General features: G+C 29.0%; 1 protein-coding gene across 1 annotated transcript; it reads right to left on the reverse strand.

Moving 5' to 3' along the window:
* Window positions 1–316: 316 nt before the first annotated feature.
* LOC134698079 (uncharacterized) lies at window positions 317–4,066 on the reverse strand. Its single transcript, XM_063560371.1, has 4 exons — window positions 4,048–4,066; window positions 2,904–3,419; window positions 2,002–2,161; window positions 317–711 (listed from the first exon to the last, which is right to left on the reverse strand). The coding sequence occupies exons 1-4, from the start codon at window positions 4,064–4,066 to the stop codon at window positions 588–590; spliced, it is 819 nt and encodes a 272-aa protein (XP_063416441.1). The 3' UTR covers window positions 317–587.
* Window positions 4,067–16,985: the final 12,919 nt, after the last annotated feature.

A 16,985-nucleotide genomic window follows, 5' to 3' on the forward strand; every position in this document is an offset into this window, starting at 1 on the left:
TGTATGGCCAATAACAAAATTAATGCTAATCGATATTCGCTCATCGTTCATTAATATTCTAGTTATTTTCTGATATCCCCAATTTTTCAAGAAAACAAATGCTCATATACAGTATAGGTAACTTGTTTTGTGATTTCTCAAATATTTGTTTTACAGTTAAAAATTTATTTCATGCTATCTATTCATACAAGAGATGATTTTTGTATTAAATATAATCTAGATGTGCTCGAAATTAAATGAAATATTTAAAAACAATTCAAATGAGATATGTGACATTTGCATGCATACATGAGAATAATAAACGGGTAGCAGAGACAATGACCAGAAAGTTACATTCAGTCGTATATGATTTCGAATTTATTGGACATTACTGGCTAAAAAATAATTAAAAAATACAACGAAAACAATATATTATGATTGGTCATTCCAAGTTCACAGTGCACTCGTTTTGGATATTAGATTTTCATATTTAAATAATTCAGGTTATAGTCATAAAAAAATGTTTAGAAAGTTACAAAACTCGATATACACAAAATGTGTAGCTAAGCAGGTTAATTGTAACATTGTGTGTAGTTTGTTTAGTTGCTTCACAGTAAACAATCAAGACATGCATTTCGTTTAACATAACACTTTGTATAAAATCTCCATCCAATTTCTGAAATCTTAGGAATATCAGTAACAACATCTTGTCCGAATGAAAGTAGCTCACAACTGTAAAAAAAAGGGAAATTATTTCCGGCACAATGGCATTTTAACGAGGCACATAAAAAACAAATGAAAAAAAGCCAATCAAACTTCGATTGAAACAAAAGAAAATAAACGATAAATAGACATTTATGTTTTAAGCCAGTCTGACCTTACTTTGAGTTTTGAATGTATGCAAGTGTTGCCTGTGTTCCAGTGATATTTGTATACAGTATGACCTTAACTAAAAATATGTGTTTAAGATGAGTGTGTTTCGGTATGGAGTTTTCTATTTTTTTTGTCGAAACATTTGACTTTTGTCAAGCTTAAGGGAAACATGCAATCGTCAAAATTAATAGTGCATGAACTCATTATAAAGCCTCAATGGCATACGTTACAGTTTCAGTGGAGGTTATGACGTTGCTCACGTAAAATTTTATTTTACAATTTTATTTTACGCGACGTCAAACCGCGACAAAACTGCAACATATTTGGAAAAGACGGTCGTCTGAATGATTAATTTTCAATAATTTTCTTTTAAATGAATTTTGAATTAATACTGTACGAAGACTATTTGTGTCAGTTTTTACGAAGAAATCACCAATGATTTTTCAAAGTAGATAAATATACCGCAAAAAGAAGATATTCTAAATTTTAGGCAAAAATACACAAGTGTTAATCTTTTTGAGAAGAAAAAAACACGTTAACCAACGACCCACGTTATCTCTAAAAGTAGTAGTTGAAAGAATATTTTATTATATATATTTGAAATGACTAGTTGAACAAAAGCGTGTGTATATATTTTCGTAAACAAATTACCTTGGGACTATACTCATTTTATGTGTTCTTCGTCAGCTTTCATTGCTTTTTTATTGGTTTAAATTCATGAACGTAGATTTTCAACAAATTATTCAAAAAGACTTGTATTTTTAGTCTTAACTTATATTAATTCTGTAGGTTTTATCTTTGAGTATTTAGCTTACTGTAAAAATGGTATACACATCGATGTAGAATTTGAAATAGAATAAACAGATAAACGTCATAGAATGAGGATATTTGCACTTTTTTTCTAAATCTATGACCTGGAAATATATATCTAAACACGTCATAACTGTTTTGTTCACACATCGTTATCAATATAATGGAATTTTATGAAACTGTCATTTAAGTGAGAGGTTTCGCTAGCTATAAAACTAAGTCAGAAGTGTGACAATTGATATCCATTCGATTGATATGTTTTAGCTTTTGATTTTGTCATTTGCTTAGAGTCTTTCCGTTTAGAATATATCTCGGTATATTTGTTATTTTACTTTTTACCTGTTTTCACTGTAGTTGAACCCCATGCATTCTTCATCTGTCTTACATGTTATAGCACATATCGTCATTGATAGCCGCATCACTGGTTTATAAATGTTAAGATCAACTCTCTCGTCAGATTGACCGCACTTGACAAAATGGTTAGACGTATTGCCATAAACTAGCAGAAGAAATAGAAATAGAAAGTTTAAATGTTGTTCAATATTCAAAAAGAAACAGTCTTAATGTGTTGTTTAACTGAAATATTGAACTTTGTCCGATACTTTAAAGTTATCAACATTTCCTTAACCATAATCCCAAAAATTGTAATCTTAACTTCAAAAAATGAATGAATACTGTAAATGGAGAAATTATTGCGAGTTTTTTTTTTATTATTGCGACAAATGCGACTGAGTAATAAATGCAATAATTTAAACTCGCATACTGAAATATTTTGCATGAAATAAACAGGATGTTTCTCAAAATCGTAAAAATTAAAATCGCAGTTACGTCTTATTTGACAAAGTCGCATTAATAAATGTACGCAAAAATTTCTGAATTTACAGTATTGATAAAAAGTAAAATCACAAAAATACTGAACTCAGAGGAAAATCAATTTGGAAAGTCCATAATTGTTTGCTTAACAATGGCATATATATATTTTTTAAATTAAAATCGAAATATAATAATATGTTACCATATAGCTTCAATTTGCATTGTTTTGCATTGTGTGTGTGTTATCGATTTTATCTATGGAGATAATAAAGACGATACGGATGGAATAAGGAATGGTTACGCATAGGATAAAAAAAAGAAGAGCTCTCAAAGATTCCTTTTTTAAGAATTAGATCAAAATATTTTTTTGAAAATTTCTGTTTTGAAACAAATATTAATTGCATTTTGTACTTTTCATGCACAATTACCTGTAGATTGAATTATCCAGTCGCCGTTAGAATTATAACTGTTTAAAACGCCAATACTCTTCACCTCAAACGGATTTGGATCTGTCCATTCACCAATAAGATCATCACCAATCACAGTTCCTCGTCCATGTTTGACAACTCCTCCATCCCAACTCACCCAGAAATATCTGAATTCCCAATTTTTTAGACGATGACGATCGATTGCAGTATTCCATGACGTTATAAATGGTGTGGTTAATAGATTATCTTTGCGCCGCACCAGCTGTGTTTTGGTATTACTATGTGCACCAAAATTAACATCATAGAATGGCATTGTGCTATTCATAGTGTTTGAGCTTGATAAATATATATTTACATCTCTGCTTGCCTTGACTTGAAATGTGAAAGAAGTGATTTTTGAACCATCGATGCCATATTTATCTAAATGCACTGCATGATCCAGTATATCAGGTGTTGAGCCTGATGTCATCTGTTGTCCATTATCAGTTGAAGAAAATTTGAATTCTACAACCAGACCTACAATTATTTAATTAATAATGTTATTAAAGCAACTGCAAGAAAACAATGTTTTATTTAATTTTACCTTAGATCACCTAAGTACATCCTTAAGGTGGTATGGGAGTCTAAAATAAAAATGATAAAATTTGTTCATACTTTGCCAAAACGTCTATTGATATATGTTCAAAAATTTAAAAAAAATGATAGGTCACTGCGCATTTTCTCAAGCTCCGGGTTGTAACAAAATGACATATTTTGTATGGATTATACAGGAAAAACACTATTTCGTGATTAAAAACTAAACTTAATAATAAAATTGTCAAATAGATTAGGAAAATACAGATTTTACAAAATACTTTGAGAATATCAAAAGAAAAGATATGGTTACCATGCGTTTTTGTGGCTAAAATACAAAAAAGTAAAATTATAGAAGTTTATCTTGACTCAATAGTTTTAATATCCCTTTGGTATATGCCTACTCAATTGTATCAATGCATTAATTATGGAAAACTAAATGTCTAAATAAAGAACATAAGTATGGTGGAGACCACTGTTTAAAGTATCCTGTGTGGACTGTCTCCTAGTAGCAACAACATAGAATATAAAAGTCGTTTTTCTTAAATGAGAGCTTAATAAAAGGATTTACAGAGGACCTTTTCTGTCATTTATATCATAACGGAATTTGTGTCACGTCTGTTTTTTAAAATAAAACCATCGTTTATTTTTCGAATGTCACTGTTGAGTCTTTTGTAGACAAAAACGCGCGTCTGGTGTGAGCAATTTATTTTGTTATATATGACGATATTTTATTATAATTGTTGATGTAATGCAATATGCCTTATATAAGAAAAAAATAGGAAAGTACATAACATATTTTTTTTTAACAAAATATGACATGGAAACTAGTTTCTTTAACTGTATACCGTGAAGATACTGTTATCTGTTATTCGTCGGTATCGATTTTCGTGCATTTTCAAAATTTCTTTAGTTCGTTGGTTTTTGAATTCATGAATATAATTAGAGCTTTTAAGTTATGAATAGAAATTAAAAATTTCTTATGGAATTTAAATTTTGAACCCAATTACGAAAACTAGAAGAATTACTACCCAACGAACAAAAGTATTTTCACAGTTATATAAAATATTCATAGAAAATGTCCGGTAAATTTGTTTACCTCGTGATACTGTCACTCATTGTAAGATTACCCATTAAAATAATATTGATTAAAGTTTTCATTTCTCTTCTAATAAAACAATTACGACAATTGTTAAATTTTCATCGTATTAATTATTCAGTAAAATATGATTACAAGAGTGTTAGAATGTTGATTTTGTTAGATGCAATGTGTACATAAAATGCATAGATAAATAAATTTTAACGACACTGGTACCAGTTAAATAAATTAGTTCGAAAACTAGTGTTCAGCTAACAGTCTTTAACAATAGTTTCATGTATATATTATCTTTAGGATCTATCAAATGAAATATTCAGTACTAACGCAAATCGTATTTCCTACTCGGGTCTGTTCATTAAGTTAAACATTTCAAATAATTTTATCTGATATTGATTTGCAATTCGATATAATGAAAAATTTCTCATTTTCTCTCAAATGTTGTCTCTAAGGCATCACATGTCCAACTAAAGATCCTTAAGGAATAATTAACATATGTAAACATCATATTTGTCCATATATTTTACTGAGCGTTAGCGAGATGTAAAATATGGTCAAATGTAATGCTTACCAGAAAAAAAAATCAAAATTTTGAAAACAGTTCATTTAAAAATATAACCATATCAATGAATTTGTCGATTCTATTGGACAGACATAATATGTTTGATGAATCGAAGCGTACGAAAATACCTAAAACTGTTTGGCTTTTCAAGTGGAGTATGTACATTTTAATTTCAAATTTAGTAAGTTTAAAAAAAAATAATAGCAAGGTAAATATATTTTGTTTGATAAACAATATGTTATAAAACCTTATGAAAGCTGCTAAATGTATAAGTAAACAGTAATGTTGTGAGCATGTGTCAAAACATATTGTTTGCTTATTAGAAGACATATTTGTTTACAGAGCGTAATAAGAACGCCATATTATAATTGTCATCTAAAAAAATGTCAAGTTATTAATTGCGAAACTATTAAGCAGCAAATTCAAATATCACGTACTGAAATTCTGACAAGTGTTCCTGCAAACTGGATTAATGAACCTGATATTTCAGTCGAGGCAAATAGGACATTTCATAATATTATGAAACATCCTAATCTAACTCATTATTACAAAATTTCACAATATTAGTTAATCGAATAACTTTGTAACTCTATTATGGGATTTCTTAATTCAAAAAATATTTCCTGCAATTACAAATACATGAAGTTATCTTTCTGAATAGATATTTGTTTGTTAAGATTGTAAACTTTATTTGAACGATATTTCAAAGTCCATCGTGCCAAAATTACCTGATCGAAAGTTATAACTGGACCAAAAATATGAAAGAAACTTCCCTACTATTGTTGTTTTTCCCGGATGTCTTCTAGCTATTTTTGAAATCCATTATTCTACACACAGTATAAATTTCAAACGTGCTCATGTCTCATGTCTTAACTTCTGATATTAATCTCCATAAGACGGATCATAGTGTATCAGTATATACATCTTATCTTTTCTCTCGTCAGATATATATTCTATGTGTCGCGTGCAACTGAGATTGCAACACATTTTTTTTTAATTTTTCTTTGTTTTCCATATGTGTTGTAATTTTAAAATCTATTGTGCAACTTTTTACGCAATTTTACACATAACTTACAGAAAAGCTAGTTAACCCATCATTACATGTTATTTCAGCATTTTATGTACAATTAGTCAGTGCCGAAATTAATCTATTTGTATTTATAATGTTTTATAATTAGTTGAATTTAATGCTCAAAATACATGATATGTGATAGAGAGTTGCCTTCTTTAGCAAGACATAAAGTGTTCCAAAATATAAATGCGCATTTTCCTTGGAAACAAAATAAAATTTTAACCAATGTCAAACTTGTAAATGTTAATATGAATATTTTTCAAAATAAAAAATGGTCAAAGAATGTTTCATTGCCAACAATTTTTGGAACCAAAAGAATATTAAAGAGTTTATAAAATACAAAAGAAAGACACCAAATGCATGCAAGTTTATAAACAATCATTAGACATTTGGAAATGGAATTTCTTTTTACAATTTCTTTGTCACTTAAGGTATTTTTCATTTTAGAATTTTCACCATGCATTAACTTATCATTCATGTTAGGTTTTAAATCATCTTGATTAACTTTAAATAATGTAGACACATATCTTTTAAGATTTTTTATTTAAAAAGACTGTTAAAAAACCCAACGAAAACCATATTTTTTTTATTTAGTAGAAACGAACGTACAATTATATCTCATGGCATTTTCATAAAGATCAGGAAAATATTTTAGAAACTTTTTGAGCATCATGAAATTTAATCTAAAACAAATATGCATTACGACAAGAAGTAAAATCATAAATATTTTACTTATCAGAAAATGTCTTCAAGAAAAAAAGCAGATACAAAATACTGTTTTTGTAATACATGTCTGTAATATTAAATGACATCTGAATTAAACGGCACCACCAATGGTTTGTTAGATCCCGTAATTAGCTTGATAGCACAATTATGTTATGATATATGAACTGTATGATTGAAACATTGATCTGATAGGGAATAGGTTTATGTTAATCCTCTATACGTTTACAATATAAAGTTGGATAATAAAGTTGATCAAAATTATAAGTGTTTTTCAAAAGTTCAATTCTCTTACTCTCCTGAGAATACGCTTATAGTGCGTAGAAAGAAACGAACACAAGCTATATGAATTATTCATTGATAGTCAATTAATAAGTTCAATGATCTTCTGGTATTGTAATCTTTTATCAAACATGAATTTATCTAAAGAAATACCAATTGAACGCATTACCTAAAAATAACTAATACCGAATTTAAAGATGAATTCAAAATCAAATGTAAGACGTTCACCTGTGTTTGTGTACACAATAAAATAACTCCTTTTCTAAACCAGTTATTCATAGTTAAAGGTAAGACTGTGTTGGAAATTGGTTTAATGGCAAATCTTATTTCAAGAAGGTACCATATGTAAGTCATTTTGTTATTAGTTATATATAATGAACTCACATTTTATATATTGTCCAGAATTTATACTTTCCTCGAAGGTAACTATCAATAATAATTGATAGTTACCTTCGATGAAAGTATATGCTATGCTGTTTACTATAACTGTTCTTGACTAATTCTTTTTTTTTTTTTTTTTTTTTTTCATTAAAACTAAGTTTTATTAACATATTTACATTTGTTAATATATACATCAAATACCGGTACCTTATCCCGGCCTCGTTAACATTAGTATAATACATCTAAAATTATGGTTAATTATGTTAGTACACAAATTTTCTCAAATCCGGATATAATTCATGTCTTTGCCAGAATGATTTCTAAACTAGTATCTTTGTTTACAAAGAAGGTAGATAACACGTGCAGTGCATATATATATGGAATATAAACTAATAAGTGCTTTTTATTCAAGGAAATGTTTCCAAAATATTTGTTTTGAAAGGATTATTGGTATGCCGTTATCTTTTTCTGTTGTGAATATTCGATTGATATGCAAATGCATTTTGCCAAATATGACTACAGTAAAATCGGATGCTATTTTATCAATTGAAGGTAATTGTCATTTATGTCAGATTATAGATTGTAACTTTATGTCTTGGATAACGTTAAACTTGTGGGGGGATATGAGTGGACAACAACAAAAAGAGACGAATAATACATAGTACAAGTAATAACCATGAAAACATAACAAATACATATAAAACAACAGCTGACTGTTGTGTGAAAATACAGTCAAATCTAAACTCACAATTTATAAACACTATAATTTGCATGCACATACATAACCAGGTAGTTATACATGTGCTGTGCTTGAAGAAAAATTACAGTATAATCTCAATATTTCAAATCAAATATTTACATGTATATACATAAACATAAACAGGTAATTATACCTTTGCCTTGTCACAGTTGAAGAAAATTACAGTATAATCTCTGTATTTGGGTGAATGAGTCAGACATTCAGTTCATTAAATTGCTTTAATAGTCTGTCAATTTTATATCCTAAAAAGTTTCTTATTTCAATAAAAGTTCTGATCTCTTGTCTTAATATTTTGAGTGGTTGTATAACTTTTATTTTTTTGTCAGACATATAGTATACTTTATATATTGTGTAACTAATAATAGTTAAAAGTAAATTGAGTCCATAGTACTCTTTATCATGTATTTTATATCCAAAAGCTATGCTTTTTAGATTGATAACATGTCTTCTAATATTTAGTTTCTTAAGAATTTGTTGTACTTTTTCCCAGAATAATTCAAAATATGAACATTTGAGGAAAAAGTGTTCATAATTCTCTATTTGTTTACAGTGTAAGCAGGTGTCTGTTTCTACTATATGCCATTGTTTTAATAGTTGATTACAGGGAAGTATATGATGAAGTAGTTTCCATCTAAACATTTTATATCTATTATCATCTAAAAATGTAAAGATAAATTTTAATGTTTCATATGCTAGATTAGTATTTTCTAGTGTAAAGTATGATTTCCATTTTAAAAAGCCAAAAGGTGTTTGCATTTCCTTTGTTTCTAGTAAGAAGTTATAAATATCATGGTTATTTAGGGTTGGAATAGGCTTTTTGTTTATGATGTTCAGATTTTCTTTTATATTTATATTGACTTGTGTATGTTTAGAAGGTGAATTTTTGATGATATTGGTCCACTGTTTTGGAATAGCTTTCTTCAGTTTTGTGAGATCAGCTATCCAGTTTTCCTTATTTTTTAGTTTACTTAGTATGATATCTGAGGATATATTTCCATCTTTATCTAATAAGTCATTTATAACCAGAATGTTGCTTTGTATCCAGTTTTTAAACAGTAAACATTTATTGTTGATGTTAATATATTTATTGCCCCATATTATTTGTTTCCTTATTTCCCAAAACAATGTAGGCTTTTGTATAGTTTTTTCTTTTACTTTTATCCAGGTCTTTATTAACTGCATATAAAACTCTGGGATTTGTTTTATAATATTTTTTTCAATAATATTTATATTGGCTATATTCATCTTGAATATTAAAAAATTATCTCCTAACTTATTCAAAAAATATTTTGGAATTATCTTCCAATGTTGCTCATCATTTTCTTCAAACAATAATTGTTTTATCCATTTTAGTTGAATTGTTGAAATATAGGTATCTATACAAATCATTTTTAATCCCCCTTCCGTATAGTTTTGCGACAAATTATCTCTTTTAATCATATCTCTTTTCCCATTCCATACATAGTTATATATCATAGTTTTGATGTTTTGTATAAAATCTTTTGGTAATATCATGTTGACTAATTCTTCTCTTTATTTTTTGCATTATTTAAGGTGCTAACGCTAGGACTTAAAAGTGGTTTAAATGATACAGTTTAAAAACCTCTACTTAAAGTAAGACATTTCCCTACTTTATTTAACTTCTGTATTGTTGGAAAATTTACTGTCTCAATATTAGAATATTGATTGTATATTTTGGTATGATATAAGACAATAACAATCAAAACCAAGGAGTAAACTAAGACTCACAAAACAAATGACATTTACATCAACAGTTATAAATAATAATTAAGAAACAAACGAACTCCATTAAAAACTGGGAGTGATATTTAGGTGCCCCGGAAGAATAACCATTTCCTGCACCGTATACGGCACCCGTCGTGTTATTTCTTTGTTTAGTTCGGTAACGATGAAAGGTAATTATGACTGAGGAAGAATATCAGATATGATTTTTGACACACTTTTGTCATAATGACCAATCCGCTCATGATTGCGACCGTAAAATTTCTTGAGTGATGACCTTAATTTGATAAATATAATAATTTAGGTATTATTTCTTTAAAACTTCCCTCCCTAGAATGCTGGCCTATACTTGTCCAGATTATTGTCAGGAGTAATTTTCGAAACTACTCCTTTGTAGTTTGATAAAATAATGAGATTAAAATTAGATATTTATCACAAAGCAATTATGAGCGAAGGGTTGTAGTAATATTTTTTTTCACTCAAAAAGATTAAAACAAACAACAACCAAGCAAACTGATATTTGTAACTAAATTGTGTAAAAACTGTTTCTGTTACTAGTATAGCCAACTTAATGATTTTTTGATATATAAGACAATTTTCACATTGATTTTTGAGATTTCATTTTAGAAACTGATTACATTTATCACTTAAGATAACTGTCATGCTACGATGACATTTCTCATATAACATGCAGATCAATAAGAAAGAAAGGTTCAAACATTTGTCAAATATTCATGATCTTATAGATCTGGCAATGCCTTTATACTTGGTTAACTCTCTATACATGTATTAAATAAAGTCAAAATTAAGGAATAAAAGAAAAATCCGTACAATATGATGCATGATTATGTTTAACTGCTTGGAAAAGTGTCCAGATTTCTGTGAAGTAAAGCAATGATTGGAATCCAGCGAAACAGTGGATATTGTAACAATAGCTTAGCATACCTCTTATTGAAGTTTTATAAAATTCTATAAATATGGTACGATTTGATAACAAGAAATTTACTCTTAAAAGATATGAAGCTTAACTTTTGATATGCAGACACAAAGTGTGAGTGTGATTTAACACGCATACTTTGTGCCTGCATATCAAATATAAACTAAATTTGATCTGAAACAGTAATTTTTATCTACACAGCTGTAAAAAAAAACCCGATAAAAAGTATGTCATTTTTGTTTTTCAGTCATTTTTTCAGATTTATACACTACATTTAGTTCAGAAAGTTTGCTTGCAGTCCATAAAGTTCTGTAAAAAGCAATCAATGACAACAGGTTATTAACAGAAATTACGCAGCGGACATTTTTGTCCATAATACTAACAATATTTTCTAGTTAAACTGATTTAGATGAATGTTTATTATTACGAATAAAAAACGCATTGGTCAACAATTTTGAGTGAAATTAAATGGTCGAAATTGTTACGAAGTATTTACATCTTGCTCAAATTTTGCTCAAAAAGTTAATTAAAAGCAATGTTCTGTATTTCGGATTTCAAAATTGTTACGATTATTAACATCTTGCTTAAGTTTTGCTCAACCAGTTAATGATTAGTAATGATCTTTATTTCAAATTATATATTTTAAAATTTTGAGATAATAGAAGACAATAGATGTAGTTATCAAGCTATCAGGAATACAATTTTATACAAAGGACTCATCAGTGACGCTCATTTAAAAAAAACATTTCCTACATGCCTAGAAAGCAGAATGGAAAAATGAAACAGTTATATATATAATATGTTGTATTGGAGTAACAATTACAACGCTTATACTCAGTACAATTATAGCACTTAACGCATTGTATACTAACATGTTCTTTGTAAAGTGTTTAATAAACGTCAATATATAGATATCTTTTAGGAAATAGTGAGAGAACATGAAAGCTTTGGAAGATTTCAATAACGGGGAGAAATATACTCAATATCCTGACGCTGCTGGAATGCTACATGGAAGTTAGGTTTTGTGTATTATTGTTTGCATATTTTCTTTTTCTTACTTTCTTTTTTTGCCATACTATCGTCATCTGTGTTTGATATTAGAGTTAAGGATGTTCTCAGGTGATCTCAAAACAAAAGAAAGAAAATCAAGAATCTTCTTAAACTTCGTTAACTGACCTTCATGAGCTATTTAGTCTTATATGAAAAATTGAAGTCATAAGAAACGAGTGACCGGTGAAAAATAATGTTCTTCCAATTCTTAAACCAATGCATACAAACATCATAAACTTAGTCTTCTGTGCTCGAATTTATCATTTTTTTCGTGTAAATTTCGTATAATCGTCATTTTTTTTTTCAATCGGTCAGTGTTGTTGTGAAAATATGGCAGGTAATTAAAGTTCGTGTTTTGAAGCCGAAGTTTAACGATTGTCACCTGTTTGTCAATAATTGACGAAAAATAAACAAAAAAGCATGGAATTTGAGCACGTGTTTAACTTGTAAATTCAGATAATAGTTTATTTTAAGGACATCCATGTGTATTGTGGTCACCGGATTTTTACGAGATGGGTCACACTGAGGTCACCTTGCATACGGAAAATATATCGGGGGAATTGCTTGCTGGAAGGAAGCAATTCAAATAAAGTAAACTTCTTCTAAATATGAATAAATTACAGAATTTTCTTCAGAAAAAAGTATATGTACATAAGTTTTACAATGAAAACTATCCATTGAGTTATAAAAAAACATATGCATTATTTTTTTTTGATTTGAGGTTTCTTATGACTTTAAATGTGTGTTATGGGGCAAAATATGTTACATTGTATTGTATTGAAAAACACCAAGGAGTCCGAAAATTTTACACAAATTCCAAAACCTCACCTAAGTACATCCTTAACATATACTTGTTGTAAATGTCGCTTCCTTCTTGCTTATTATTCCTAACTGGGAAGCTGGAATCATCCCTTTTGTTTCAAAGTTTTGTTATTTACCGTCAATTCAAGATATTCTTCTGATTTCTGATTCCACGTCTGAAACGACTGACACGTGTCATTGTTTTTGTTTAAACAATCACTATCTTTTCTTCACCACTTTCTCCTTTGAAAACAAGTTCTGTCAACAGAATAAGTGGTTCAGTGATTGTAGTTTTGTAGTGCAGTGACCTATAGTTGTTAATGTCTGTGTCATTTTGGTATCTTTTGGACAGTTGTTCCATTGGCAACCATACCACATCTTCTTTTTTATATTGTCGCTGCGTATCATGCTGTCTTTTTTCGATTATAGTTTCTTATTACATTTGTTTGACATACCTGATATCATATCTTTATAATGCAATGCATGCTGTGAAGAATTGATTTTGCTGATTGTTGAAGACCGAACAATAATATATAGTTGCTTACTTCTAAGTCATATCTTATTATTCATTTTGTAATATATAGCATGCAATGTATATTTTTTTGTTAGGCTAAAAAATGAAAAAGTATATGGATTTTTCTTTTTTTAATAAGCTTAAGTAAAAGATGACAAAGGGAACGTACAATACATACAAACTTATTAATACATTTAATCTATGAAAGGCTTATAAATGAATAAAAGAATTAGACAAATGCAAACGTTTTCATGAGAACTATTATGCCGTTTATTGACCTATAATGGTTTTTTACCTTTTTTAAAATTGTTATTTGGATTGAGTATTGTCTCATTGGCACTCAAACCACATCTTCCTTTATCTATTAGGTTTGTTCATATGAGAAAAAAATCAAATATGAATTTTTTTTTTCAAGTAAGCATAAAATTAAAGATGTTACTCCCTTTACAATTATATGTCATTTTTATTCTTTTTGCAAGTAAAAGTAATATTATATGAGCCCCATATCTTTACGATTACCTTTAGTAATCACTTGTAGTAATACTTCCGGCAAGATATAAAGGATGATTTTCTATCCTTAATATAAGCTATGCACCATTTATTTGTTTCAATGTATAGAGTGCTGATTTGATTGCCTGAGAAAAAACGTTCTGCTTCTTCCTTGTTTGAACAATTCAAACCATACACCTGTCTTTGATCTTTCCATTGGTGGAATGTAGGGGTAGCCTGTTGGTAATAAAAAGTTCTTGGTATAGAACAGTTAAGCACTATCTACAATACAAATAGTTTTTTTAAATATTTTTTTTTAATTATCCTAAACCTTTTCTATGCTTTACCTCAACCATCCTCTAAAATTTTCTACAATATGTCAACTTGATTTGATTGATTATCTGAAGATAAAAAGTATATTTTTTTCAAAAATAATCAAAAATGAAAGAAAGTCAATTTGTACCAAAGAGACATTTAAATTTGAAACACCATGGCAAAAAAGAAAAACAGTTTACAAACCACAGAATAGAAAACTATCAACGGAACAACACGAATCTCATAAATTTAGATGCTTCGAAAGGTAGACAGATTCTGTTTCAATCGTGGCATCAGTTGCCTACTCATCATGTAAGTAAAACCAAGTGATCATCTTAATACAGAGAGCTACATTCAGGGAAAAGAAGGAATGATTTATGGTTACGACGATTGGAACATATCCTTCGTAATTTTTGAAAAAAAAGATATAACATAACAGTCAACCAACTTGTGATGGAGTCAGTCATTTTTATAAAAGAAATAATTTCCACCTTGAACTTTTGATTTTAAAGTTTTCTTGCGTGAAGCAAACCTATTTCAAAGCAATATCGACGAGAAAAGGTAGCTCCGGACTATCGTATCAATTAGTAGATACATACTCTATAACAAATAAGGCCAGATTTTTTTAATTATATATTGAACGAATATAAGATTTGTATTACACATACTGTGTAGGAGGGTAGTGTATTGCTCAGATATTAATTTTTTTAAATTTTTGTTCGTTAACCAGTTCTCTGGTAATTTCTATCTATGCTATCTAGCCTGTGAAAAGACTTCGTGTCAATTTCATGATAAAGACTGGTAGGACGAATCCAGTCAAACACGGTCATGTTGGTATGATCAAGTCTGAACTGACAATGGAAGTTACTACATAATATAATTTACACCGAAGAAAAATTACAAAAAATGAATCGGTCAAACGGGAAGTGTCACTTTTGCAATGAAAAAGAATCACTTTTTCATCTTTTTATTTATTGTAAACTGGTGGAAGACGTTTGGCGGGAAATTTTGAGAAAATATGGGAATTTTGTTCACAATTAAATATCGAAAAATTACAAAAATCGGAAACAAGTATAATATTTGGGGTAATTAATGCAGATGCATCTTATACCCACATTTTAGATACGGTACTTCTAATCACGATCTGGAAAACTAGAAATATCGCAAAATATCAAAATAAAGGGATAAGTAAATCGCTGATTTTAAATATGATAAAACAAGAAATTTAATTTTTGCTCAAACATTTAAACCGAATACGAAAAACGAAGCCTTTTCTATTAAGTGTGACATTTTTTGTATATAAATATACATTTTGTGTGGTCAGGTCAGTGCAATGACCTCTTTGATACTGTTTGAATAATAATATGTATACTGCTCTCAACTCCCTACATGTAATTTCAATTGTGTATGTAATAGAATTTAATTAAATGAAAATTAAATTCATTTATTGAATTAACATATATACATGTATTGAGACTCGACAAATCGAGTCGTCCTTTACTCTTATTATGCTAATTTGAGCATGTGACAGCCGAGTAGTAAAAGTCCGTGCAATTTAACGGTCTCTTTTACCTTGAAAACTGAACGGAGAGGACGTTAAAAAATTAAGACCCTCCTCGCCCACCCTTAAGAATTGAACTTTGTTTGCTGCTGGTTCTATTTATTTTTCAGATGCTCCAGTCTTCAAACACAAATCCGTCATGGTAACATGCTGAAGCAGTCGCACAACCGGAGCGAAATTTACTTCATTTTATGCAGACTATGGATAGCCCAGCTGCTAATTCTGAAATATTGCTGAATGGACCGCCCTTCAGTACACCAGCTTTGGATCGCCCAGCTGTGATACAATGATTAGTTCAATCGTCATCAACATTTTATTGATTGACAAATATTTTGGTTGTGTACTGTTGTTGTAACAGTTGTTGTTGTTTTATGAATGAATTTTGATTAAATGTTGCCATGACAATTCAATATCCAAACAAAATCAGTGTTTGTTATTTGTTGTACTGAAATACAAATCAAGGCATCAATGGCGTCTGTTCGTCAATTCTGTTAATTGGTAATTTACACCAAGTGGTATGTTTGATCCAATGATATATTCAATAATTCAGGTTTATCATCTAATTGTAACAAGACATGTTGTATCAACAGGTTCATTTTATAAACAAATATTTACTCACCATATCTTTGAAATAAAACCTTTTTGGAAATCAAAAATCATTAAATAATCCATTTTTTTTTATGAATGAACTACTGTAACATCCCTTTAACAAATCGGACGTGGTAAATGATCACATGACCAGAATTTAAATGTAATTGAAATTAACATAACAAAAGACTTGATGTACGGTAACATTGAAACTGCTTAATAAATACAGGTAGCTTTTGTGAGAAATAAATAAAGATACAAAACATACTTTATTTAAAAATATTATATATGGTGAGAGGTAAAGATATATAGTTCGATAATGATTGCAGGTACATGTACATTTGTACAAGGACAGATAATATTTTTAAAGGTTGATGTTAATAATTTATAGTGGGAGTTTTTTTTCTCATTTGCTTTTATCCCTACAAATGAGACTGTAACAATTGGGGCCCCCTTAGTTGCTCCCCTGGGCAACTGAGGGTTGATGTAAAAGACGATTGTTAATAAAATATGTTTTATATTAAAAAAAACACAAAAAAGTCTGAACTGACAGAATTTACAACTAGGTAAAAACGTTAAGACTGTTTAGCTTTTAGTACCCTATTCAGATATGTCGTGTTTGGTCCGTACAACCA

The sequence above is a fragment of the Mytilus trossulus genome, chromosome 14 (genome assembly GCF_036588685.1).
Source record: "Mytilus trossulus isolate FHL-02 chromosome 14, PNRI_Mtr1.1.1.hap1, whole genome shotgun sequence".
Classification (NCBI taxonomy): domain Eukaryota; kingdom Metazoa; phylum Mollusca; class Bivalvia; order Mytilida; family Mytilidae; genus Mytilus; species Mytilus trossulus.

Excerpts from the sequence above, each read along its gene's own strand:
- LOC134698079 (XM_063560371.1), bottom strand. Across the intron at positions 2,162-2,903 it reads CTGGATAATTCAATCTACAG|TTTATGGCAATACGTCTAAC; the intron begins GTAATTGTGCAT and ends TTCTTCTGCTAG. Across the intron at positions 712-2,001 it reads TTCAACTACAGTGAAAACAG|TTGTGAGCTACTTTCATTCG; the intron begins GTAAAAAGTAAA and ends TTTTTTTTACAG.